The sequence below is a fragment of the Triturus cristatus genome, chromosome 11, assembly GCF_964204655.1.
Source record: "Triturus cristatus chromosome 11, aTriCri1.1, whole genome shotgun sequence".
NCBI lineage: Eukaryota > Metazoa > Chordata > Amphibia > Caudata > Salamandridae > Triturus > Triturus cristatus.
This window is the reverse complement of record NC_140594.1, coordinates 146,810,372-146,822,202: the sequence shown is the minus strand read 5'-3', so window position 1 is coordinate 146,822,202 and position 11,831 is coordinate 146,810,372. Positions and strand designations below refer to the sequence as shown.

Here is an 11,831-nt window from a genome sequence, read left to right as displayed (position 1 = left end):
CGCGAGAACAAGCATCGCGGCACCGGCGCTTTACTTTGAACATTAAAAGTAAAGTGCGGGTGCCGCGATTATAGCAAAGGTAAAAAAATAGATGTTTTTTTCTATTTCTTTACTTTTGCGAAAGTGAAAGTCATCACGGCTCTAATGACCCGTGAAAGACTGCTGGCGGCCGGCTGCGCATGTGCATGTTCGCGTGAACGCAAGCGCTAGGCCAGCCAGCAGCACTTTGAAAACTCATCTACAAAATGTCTCTCGGAGCAGCCCATGCGCGCTGACTCAGCGAGACCTAAAAATGAATACAGACGACATCATATAAAGTTCTACTTAAGAAAAACGCACAGCCCTTTTCAGAATCTGAGAGCGCCCACGGATTGCCGGTATTTTTCTCTGGTGAAGGGGGCAACCCTTAACCCGACTTACATTGACATTGCTCGTTGAGTCAACGCAACTTTGTGGAATGGAATGTCACCTATGTAGTCCTTCTTTTGTATCTCTTCTAGAATTCCCTCGTCCTTTTTCTGTGTTTGATGCGGAAGCCCTGTCTACGGGGATGCAGTTGACTTGTCCCTCTTCTGTGTTTATGTCCGAAGCAGGATGTGCTGTGATGATGGTGCCGCCTCTGTGGACCAGCTAGTTACTGAGTGAACACCGCTGAGTTGTCACCCGGACCCTCTCCTGCCGCTGTCTGACTGGTTTCGCCGCAGGATGGGAGGCTTCTTCCGCAGCGAGGCTGTGTGCCTGGCGCAGCTTTTTTTACAGTCCGGTTCTGCCTACGATTGTATCAGTGAGCTGGGAGAGCTCGGACTCGTCGAGTTTAGGGATGTGAGTACAGTGGGACGAAGGGTGTCGTCTTGCGGGGCAATGTTGTGCGCTGGCTTGGTGACTAAAGGGAGCTTAGTAGCTACCCGGGCCATTGTATGCCCCTGGTGAAGATACACCTCCTGTCTCTGTACTTTCAAGGCTTGTCGGTCCGGTTAAACATTGATGGGAAATCCGAGCGCTTATAGGTCAATCAGAAGTTCCCACACGCTATGTGCTTTTGGATAAATTGGATGTATTTATCTTTGTGCTTATTAGCACATGAGAGATTTCGTATGTACACTTTTGTGTGAGGCTGCCGGGCAGTCACTGCTTTCAACTGTGCACCCAAGTATCTGAGGGGCTATGAGTTCTGGTACTTTCCACCTGCCAGTGATTGGAACATCGTGATATTCAGAGCACTCAAATCGAGGGGCAGCAGCGAAGACGACCACATGGGCCCCTTTTGGAAAATCTGGGGCTCCCATTTATGTGCCTGTGGGTCATCATCTGTTTAAGTACAGGAGCATCAGGGACCATGATAGAGACACAGATATTTTCATCTCTGAGTCAAAGTTTATTTTGAATAGCGCACACTGCATAGTGATTAAATCTAGATACTTTTGCGATAAACCATAAGCATGCTGCAAGAAACGGCTACTTAGTCTTCACAAGAGTTGGTACTTATACTCGGTTCGGGCGCGTCCGACCATTGGGCAGAGAGGGCCCACGTCAGGTTCTCTGGCTGGGCTGAGGCTGCTGACTTGATGTTTAGCCACATCTAATCTATTCCCTGGGTGTTTTTATTTCTTTCCAAAATCGCTGCTGCCTTTCTGTCTCACATTTTGCAACATGATCTTTTCATTACCGTAACATAAAGCAATGGCTTGCTCTATTTAATGTGGACAGGTGGAAAATGGCAGCGATCGAAAATGTAATATCACATCCCACAGTACTCCCATCAACAAGTAGATAGCAGGGTTATCCATCAACACCTTAACATATGAGCTTCAATAAATACCCAGCATGTGGCAGTTAAACCACTGCTATGACAGAAATATTTTTCCTTCCAAACAAAAGCTCATTAAAATAAGCAGTGTATTCAATTATAGCGTACATCTTGTTTTTTTTCTAATTTCTTTGAGTTTTGAACAGAAGAACATTATACTAGGAAGCAGTGTTACGATCACAGTACAAGGCAAATCAACATTTACTTCTAAAAGTGACCTGTTATCCAAGGATTTGGTATGATTGGCCCTGCATAACCTTTACTTCTGTATCAGCAGGCAGTCCATGTTAATGGTACTAAGAGATTTTACTTTTTATTGTATTGTAATGGCATTTATATAGCGCTTACTACCTCTAATGAGGGGTCGAAGTAAATTTTCGTCGAGTAGTATGCTACTCCGAAACCCATAAAGGATTTGTGTTGAGTTAGTATAGTGAAATATGAAAGTAACTTGAGTGATGGATAGGTTAGTCAGTTATTTGGATTCAGAAGGATAGCAGTGGGATAGAAGAGGAAAAAAACGTTTGCATTTATATAGTGCTTGTTACCCCTGATGGCGTGTTAAAGCGCTTTTTTTGGGGCTATTAGCACGCTACTCCGGAACCCATAAAGGATTGGTGGTGAATTAGTATTGTAAAATATGAAAGTAATTTGAGTGGTGGATATTAGTTAGTTATTTGGATTGAGAAGGATAGCATAGGGATAGAAGAGGGAAAAAAGGTTTGCATTTATATAGCGCTTGTTTCCCCTGATGGGGTGTTGAAGCACTTTCTTGGCGAGTAGCACTTTACTCCGGAACCCCTAAAGGATTAGTGGTGAATTAGGATAGTGAAATATGAAAGTAATTTGAGTGGTGGATATTAGTCAGTTATTTGGATTGAGAAGGATAGCGAAGGGATAGAAGAGGGAAAAGGTTTGCTACCCCTAATGAGGTGTTGAAGTTGTGTTTTTTGTTCTTTTTTTTAGGCAAGAAGCACGCTACTCTGGAACCCTTAAAGGATTAGTTGTGAATTATTATAGTGAAATATGAAATTTGACAAGTGGACATGTTAGTCTTTTGTTTCGATTGAAAAGGATAGTGGAGGGATAAAAAAGTGAAGGATTTAGACTTTTTGTTTTTTTGGAGGTCATAGCAGTATTGGGAGGTTTGGGATAAGTAAAAAGGGATGTGGAGGGGAAGTGTCAGAGGGAAGAGTTTAGAAAGGCTTGTTTTGGGGTATCAGTATAGTAAAAGAGGTTTCAGGTGGTGCAAGGAGGGGTAGAGTAGGAGAAAGTCTAGAAAGGGCTATTTTGGGGATCATAGTAGTGGTATGGGGATGAATGAGAGAGTGGAGGTAATAGATATATTGGTAGAGGTGTAGGGTGAGAAATAGGGTAGTGCATTGGAAATGCTGAATTAGAAGAAAGTAATAAATCCATAGATCCATAAGTACATGGAAAGTTTATAGATGCATAAAGGAAGTACGTATATGTAGATTAAAGATATTGATATAGGTAAAGGGTGAAAAATAGGATAGTGCATATAATGTGTTTTTTTTTTTTTTTGAGGAAATTAATAAATATATATAGATCCAAGTACATGCCTACCGTACATAGAGAAAGAAGTAGGCATTCCAAAAGAATTATAGCATACATCTTAACAGAGGTTTGTTTATTTCTTGGTCCTGTGAAGCCAGTAATATTGTACAGCACTAGTAGAAGTAAAATTCACAAAAGAAAAATTATGTTTTGAGTTGACGGGGCTTGCAAGCGCCTGGATACCCTATTGGGTGATTAGCCGCCCTTTAAAAACCCTGGTTGATTGATTGACTCAATATTAAAAAAATAACCCTCCATCTATAAACCTACTTATTACGCATTATATGCAGCCAGACAGGTGTGTGTGTGTGTGTATATGTATATATATATATATATATATATATATATATATATAAAATCTCGGATGTCATCCATTAAATATAAAAACTTGATCCAATCAGTCATAATTAAATCAGTGCAGCGATATATATCATTTTTGTGCCAACTACAGACATCTATGAGCAACGTGAAGAGATTTTAAATTCATGTAATCTTTCAGAGGCTGATAAAATGCATATCATTGAGTAAGGATAGAACACGTCATTTACAGGGATGGAAAAATTGAAGGAGGACCAAGGCTGATATGCATATGGCTGGTTCTTATCAGAGGTGGCACAGTAGACAAAAAAATGATGGCCTGGAATGAAGCCTCAAGCATTTACCAGTGTTGGCGATTAATTCAAGCTTTCCACCCATCAGTTCTTTGCTTTCTTCAGGCACCGCTGTAAGAGCCCAGACCTGGGTCCTGTGCTCACATCATCTTAGGACTCAACTACCCCACTGACCAGGCCAAATGGGCCTAAACGATTTAGGGTTGCTTGTGATCTTGTTTGGGTTTGCCCTAGCCTGAGCAATTAAGCTGGACTAGCAATCAATTAGCAATTGCAAAGTGCAGCACTGTCACCCCTAAGGGTATCATGTCTCAGTCGAAAAGCCATGTTTTGAGCTTCTTTCTGAAGTCTGCCGGGGAAGGGGGCTGTTCAGAGGTGGTGGATCATGTATAAACAAATAGGGAGGTGGTATTAGGCATAGGAAGGCACAAAGAAATATTCACTAGCAGTTAGAAGAGTCACGCTATTTGGGGACGGTGCTATAAGGAGGAGAGAACCACCAACTACTCCTGATCTGCAGCCAAGGCTGCAACAAGAAACAAGCTGCGTGGTGGATCATGTAGTTCCAGTTCTTGGCGGCAGTGTAGGAGGAGGAGTGGCTCCCTGTGCGACTGCATTGGATGCAGGTTTGTATGAGCAAGGTCGGGTGAGGCAGAGCTTAGGTGTCTAGCAGGCACATGGACGTTCAGTCGGCGGTTGATGCAAGATGGTCCTTGGTTGTGAAGAACTTTGTAGGTGTGTGTGAGGATCTTAAACTGGCATCTCTTCTGGATGGGGAGCCAGTAGAGGTTTCTGAGGTGTAGAATGATGTGGGTCAGTTTGGGGAGGTCAAGGATGAGAATGGCTGCAGTGTTCTGTATGATCTGGAGTCTTCTGAGTAGCTGGGTTAGGGGTCCAGCGTAGAGAGCGTTGCCATAGTCAAGGCGGCTGGTGCCGAGGGCCTTGGTGACAGTCTTTTAAGTAATGATTTGGATCCATCTGAAGATTTTGCGGAGCATGCAAAGGGTGTGGGAGGAGGTGACTGCATTGATTATTCATTTCATGGTCAGTTGGCTGTCAAGGATGATGCCAAGGTTGGGAGCATGGTCGGTCGGTGTGGGTGTGGGTCAGAGTTCTGCTGGCCATCAGCTGGTCCTATACAGAGATGTTCTTCCCGAAGATCAGTCCTTCTGTTTTGTCGGAGCTGAGTTTGGGGCAATTGTCTCTCATCCATTTCGCTACCTTGGACATGGTGTGGCAGAAGTTGGTTTTACCATTGGAGGGGTCCTCGGAGAGAGAAGAGATTAGTTGAGTATCATCTGCGTAGGAGATTATGTTGAGTCAAGTGGGATTTGACAACGTCTGCAAGGCGGTCATGTAGATGTTGAACAGGGTGGGGCTGACCGATGATCGCTGTATGTGATTTCCATGCGGAGGTGAAGGAAGGCAGTCCGATGCTCTTTGTCCGTCCTGTAAGGAAGGAGGCGATCCACTTGAGGGCGTTTTGCTGTATGCCGATGTTGTAGAGTCTGTAGAGGAAGGTGTGGTGGGAGATGTTGTTTAACACAGCATGGAGGTAGAGGAGGATCAGGGCCATCGTCTCTCCCCGGTCGAGGAGAGTTCTCATGTCATCTGTGGTAGCGATCAGCGCAGTCTCAGTGCTATGGTTGGTACAGAATCCTGATTGTGAGGCATCGAGGAGGTGCTTGTGCTCCAGGTATTCAGTAAGCTGTTGTTTGAGGGCTTTCTCAAGTACTTTGGCTGGGTAGGGGAGCAGGGAGATCGGTTGGTAGTTTTTGGGGTCAGCAGAGTTTTTTTTGTTTATTTTTCAGGAGGGGTCTGAGCTCTGCGTATTTACATCCTATTCGAGCAGGGCCACGGCTGATTTGCTTGTTTCTGTCCGGGGTGGTATGGTGGGCAGAAGCAATCATGTACTGGAATGCGTTCCTGAGTAATTACCAATGGTTGAGATTAATTCAAACATTCCACACAGCACTTTTCTGATTTTTGCAAATCTGCTACAGAAATCACTATGTAGAACACATTATATATTTGTTAAATGGCAAAGGTTCCATGGATTTTGCTCGAGTTTGTACCCTGGCTTTCCTGGTGTATGTGGGACTATCATGACATCCCGGTCTTTTCCTTGTTCTTGCCTCTTTCCACTCCTAAAGCACAGTGAGAAATGTGTGCTGATTGTAGAGTATTTATCATCTGCTGTGGGCTGCGTCTTTTAGCTCCTACCCTGTTGCTTTGTCTGAGCCTTGTAACCTTCACACCCTGACTCTCTACCACCTTGCCTACCATCTAGCAGTCTTTTTTTGCTTTCATGTGAAGGGATTTGCCACCACACCTCCTGTTCTCCACCATGTTGATAGGTCCTTTAAATGAGGTGTGCAACTTGCAATGATCCTTAGAAACATCGGCACCATCCTAGAGGAAGGTCTCTATGCCAAAGTTATCACCATATTTGGTGATTTCAGCTTTCATGTAGAAAGTTCAGAAAATAACGATACAGTGGCACTTATCGAGATCCTTGAGGGTTTTGGCCTGACTCAATTAGTAAATCAACCTACCCACAATGCGGGACACACCTTTTAATGGGATTTTCTCTAACAATTCTCGCGTAGTTATGAAAGATGTACCAGCTCTTACATGGACCTATCATCATGCGGTCATGTTTGATATCAAGCTGGAACACAAATCCACCACAAAAAAACTCAAAATCCAGTTGCTTTAGGAAGAATCTGGAATAATATAAAGGCAGACGCTCTCAATAAAACCTTAAAAGATACGATGTCCCCTTTCTCGGAAAAAGCAGAGAAGTCATCCATTAAATATACAAAATGGATCCAATCAGCCATAGCACTCTCTGCGCCTCTTAAAACCCTAACTCGGCACAGAGAAAAGCCCACAGCCCCCTGGTACTATGAAAACCTAAAGCTTGAGAAGCAAGCCTGTCTAAGGCAATAGTGACAGTGGAGAAAAAATGGGAACGAAAATGAAAAATATAAGGTCTGTCTGAATGACTATAAAACTTTAATGATCAAGGAAAAGAGCGTCTCTTACACACACAAAATAGTAGCAGCAAATAACTCGCCAATGGAACTCTTCCAAGTGGTGTCATGCCTGGTCTCGGCGTCAAGGAATGAGCAATTAAATAACTGCCAAGCTTTGTGTGACATGGTGGCCGACGTCTTCCTGGATAAAGTTGCTTAGATCTTTAATAAGTTTGAACAAAGGGAGGCCATTTCAGGAGGAGAAACCTCACAACAATGGTGTCTGAGGTTCATGCTCAATTGATTAGCTCCCACCCCCTACTCCTCGCAAGAAGTTTCTTCCATAATTAAAGTCACTAAATCAGGGTCTCCTATGGACCCATGTCCCTCAAAAATCCTAAAGTTGGCTATGGATACCGTGGCAGTTGGCCTGACCATTATTTTTTAATTCTATGTTGGAATCAGGTCATTTTCTGATACTCTGGAAAGAAGCATCCATCCGCCCTGTGCTGAAATAGGCTACTCAAATTCCAAAAGGCCCAAATAATTACCAACCCATTTCTTGCTTACCCCTTCCAGCCAAGGTTATAGAAAAAGCAATAAACCATCAAATAGCACAATCCGTAGCAGTCAACCAGCTGCCAGATTCCACGCAATTTGGCTTCTGAAGCAGTCATAGTACCGAAACAGCCGTCATCAGATCTATGGAAGAAATTGGAGCAATAGTTAAATAAGGTAACCGTGCAGCCCCAGTACTCTTTGACTTATTGGCGGACTTTGACACAGGTGACCATAAGATATTGGTTGACTGTCTCCAGGAGTTCTGTAATAATGGGATAGCCCTAAAACTGTAGAATCCTTCCGTACTGATAGCAAACAAGTAGTGGCCATGGACCCGTTTGTATCAAAACCTTTTAGTCTACCATGCAGGGTCCCGCAGGGTTCTGCCCTCAGCCCAACATTGTTTAACATCTACGTAAAACCCTTAGCCACACTGATGAGATCGTTTGGGCTGGATCTTGCGTCTTATGCCGACGACATCCAAATTGTGGTGTTAATGTCCTCCTCCAACTATTTAGCAGATATTAATTTCCACTCCACAATCATATGGCAGCAGTTGGCAAATGGATGCACCTAAACTGCATGAAACTTACCTCAGGGAAGACAGAGGTAATTCTATTTGGTAATAATCCTTCTCTCTGGCCCCATCCTGGTGGCCAACAGAACCAAGGGCTCTGCCCATGCCAGTGACTAAAGTTAGGAACCTTGGAATGGTAATGGATAGTAAGCTAACTTTTGGGCCACAGGTAAAGGCAGTCACCTTCTCCACATTCCATACACTCGGGATGCTCGGAAAGATCTTCCCATTTATTCCAGCTAACGCCCAAAAAGAGGGATCCTGTCATTGTTCATGGGCAAGATAGACTCCCTTAATGCCATGTACCTTAGTATGCAGCATCAACACCTAAATAAGCTTCAGGTCCTACAAAATGCCGCTGCCAGAATATTGATAGGGATCCCTAAACATAAATCAGTCGCACAAGCAGTTAAAGATCTTCACTGGCTACCGGTTCGGCAATGATCAAAATTGAAAGCCCTTTGCCTTGCCCATACGGCTTTACATGGATCGGGCCCGAAGTTTCTGAAACAATCCTTCACATGGTACAACCCAGGGAGGACACTGAGGTCCCCGGGAGCCCGGAAGCTGCAGATTCGAAGGTTCAGACTTACCAACTGGGGAAGGAGAAGTTTTGTGAATACCACAGCCAAGGAATAGAACCTTCTAGCCCACAATATTAGGAACATTTCAAATCTGCTCATGTTCAGAAAGGCATTAAAAACATGGCTTTTCACAATATCAGCACCTAGATGCCATACTCATCAACAGGGTTATGCTTATTCTTACCTTTCAGTGCCTTGACACCTCCGGGTAATTGTGATGCTCTGCAAAAAATTATAACATAACCTCCCGGCTGGCTCATGGTTTTCTAGGGGCCAGAATAAAAGTATGCAGCTGGCTGGGTGTTTTGCAGACCAGTACTGAGAGAAGACAGAGGAGTTTTGGGAGACAGGTGTCAGCATGAGTCTTCTGACCCAACACTCTGAGCTTGCATCTACCTCTGCTCTCCCCTTCTGCATATATTGCTGGGGACCTTGAAGCAGACTTCTGCACTTACCTTATCTTGAAACAAAGGCCCTGAGTCACAAAGGTAAATGTACACTTTTGTGTAAGTTTGCGATTGGTTGCTATTCCCCAAGGGATTTATGAATAGTACCTCTACGAGTTCGAAGTCTCTGCATATAAAAAGATAGGAGTGTCCTGTTCCTGTTTTTTTTATGAGCAGAGACTCCGCACTCGTAAAGATAGTACTCGTAAATCCCATTGGGAAAAGCAACACAAAGTTACACAAAAGTGTACATTTACTTTTGTGAATCAGGCCCACAGACTTTAATACAGGGATGATCCTCATAGCTTAACCCTGCTCCTCACACCAGCCTTCACACACTATTGGTGTTATGCGGCCCCAAAGCTCCTCTTTCTGCCGACTGTGCTGTACCTGTTCTGTCTGGGGGGTAAGTGTGTATTGCTGTTGCCAATGATGTGCATGTTTTGTGTGGGAGAAAACCATGCGTAAATGGTACTTATGCTGTCGGTTTAGTGTGTTTTTTGGAGGTGCAATGATCCTACTGCCTTTGAAGAAATATTTCATATTTGGAGGGTGGAGTGGGGTAATGTACCACATAATATTGTGGTTATACTGCTACCTTTGATTTTAGACCCAAATGCTGACAAGGGGGCATGGTGACCGTCTGGTCACACGCATCCACTCCAGATGGGTTATCTAAAATTCTGACTTTGTGGGACATCTGTTTGATGCAAATGGCACTTGCAGCTCACTCAAGAGAAACCTTCTCCCAGGATGTTTGGTTACAGTCCCACTAGGCCAATGTGACGGATGTCTGCGTCTGAGGGAGAAGTTGATGAAGAGAGAAAAATGATTTTGCTGTGGAGAAGAGGGATGGCGAAAAGTAAGAGGGGATATTAGTACGAGGGACTGTGTTGGAGGAAGGAAAGGTGGTGAGGTTTGTAAGGATGTAGATAGTGATGGGATAAGAATCTCATAGAAGAGGCGGAGGAGGAAAGGCTGGTAGATCTAAAGAAGGAAGACTGAGCAGGCTAGTGGAGATTGACAAAGGAAGAAGTGATAAGTGGTTGCATGATGATGAGCAGAGGAGTAACTAAGAGAAGTATATTGGGGGTGAGAGAGGGAACGAGTGAGAAAAAGAGACTGAAAAAAATCATAGAAGGAGATCCAGGGAGAGCAGCAAAATCTGAGAGAAAGTGTGCAACCACAAGAAAGATCTCCAGAGAGAGAAAAGGTGCTGCAAAAGTAATGGAATGTTAACTTTAAAACTTAGCGCAAAGGGACTTTATTTGTCGTCCCTAATCACCTTAAGATGTTATTTTGCTTATTTGTCTCAAGATGATATTTTGCTTTTCTGTATAGCTTTTTTTTTTTTTTTTAAACTTGTTATTATTTTATTCATTAGCAGCAGTACAACACAGCAATCGAACACACAGTTTTCCATAATGACTAGCAATGCAGTAGCCACTGATAAAGACAAATTTGCAGATAACAGTTCCACAACAGTGCACATCTTCAATATCCACCACCCCGCTCCCATACCTCTGGGCCCCCCCACTTTAGTCTGAGTCCGAGGCATCATCTTCAGGATCTGTTCTGTATAGCTTTTTAAGCATTCATACGATCACCTTGAGGGAGGGAGTGAGAGAGAGATAATATGGTCAAGGAGAAAGAAAGAACTCCTGGCAGAGCAAATGAACCTTGTATATGAAGTGGGTATTCTCTAAGACATTGGTTTTTCCCCAGCCAGCCAGCATTGCTTTTTGTATAACCAGCCGTAAGCATCTGATTAAGAGCTATGCAACGGGTGGCAGGATGGTTCAGCAAAGTGAAGGCCGTTCTTGTGTTGATGGTGAGAAGAATCCTATGCTGGCAGAGTTTTGTAAATCTAAAAGAGATACAAAGGTAGTTCAGATCGAGTTCAACTGAATCAATCAATTAAAACTTTATTCGGCCACATGATGGCCATAAAAGTACATGTTAATTTTTTTTAAAAAAGACATTGAAGTTGTAAGTTAAAATAGATAAAGTTATAGAGACACAAAGGGCAGAAGTTTTCTAATGGCCCAAATCATGAATGTAAGCCCACCATATTATTTCGTTTACGGATCGCCCTTGACAGAAAACATGCAACCCCATAACAAACGAAGGGGGAAGAAAGCATTTGTAGGTAGGTCAGTGCTGGCCTAACTTGTGCAAAATAGCAATCTTTAAAAAGTGGTAGAATATATTTAACTCTCAGTTCAGTATAAAAGCCACAGAAGAACATAAAGTGCAAAATATCTTGTTCAGAGAAGTTGTCACATGGGCATGGTTGCAGAGAGCCTAACTTAGAGAAGCCTTTAGGTACAGTTAGGAGCCAATGAATACAACTAAATCTAAACCTAGATAAAATAAAGCGGTTGTGCAGGTTATTTCCAAAAGACCAAAATGGTTGACTTAAAATGCCAGGACTTAAAATCATAAAATATCTACACAAAGGTTTCATAAGTTCTTTTGTTGCTCTATCTAATTGCCTCCTAGTGAGAAATTGAGTTTTACAATTTTCACACTTTTAGGTTGCAGCTTCCTAGGATTCTTAAATAGCTCTGGTTGCCCAAGAGTTGAAAGCTGCTGTGAAATATAGTTTAACCACGGGATTCCCATGGCTCCATCCAAACTCCTACAATCTTCTAAGATGGTCTGGTTTAGATTTGGTTTATCTTTCGAC

At 43.2% G+C, this 11,831-nt stretch overlaps 1 protein-coding gene across 1 annotated transcript in view; it reads left to right on the top strand.

Moving 5' to 3' along the window:
- The first annotated feature begins 567 nt into the window (after positions 1 to 567).
- The window catches only part of ATP6V0A2 (ATPase H+ transporting V0 subunit a2), a 417,607-nt gene continuing 406,343 nt past the window's right edge, over positions 568 to 11,831 (top strand). The window contains exon 1 of the mRNA XM_085636095.1: positions 568 to 822. Coding sequence (XP_085492221.1) covers positions 706 to 822 — 117 coding nt within the window. The 5' untranslated portion in view covers positions 568 to 705. The remainder of the gene's footprint in view (positions 823 to 11,831) is intronic.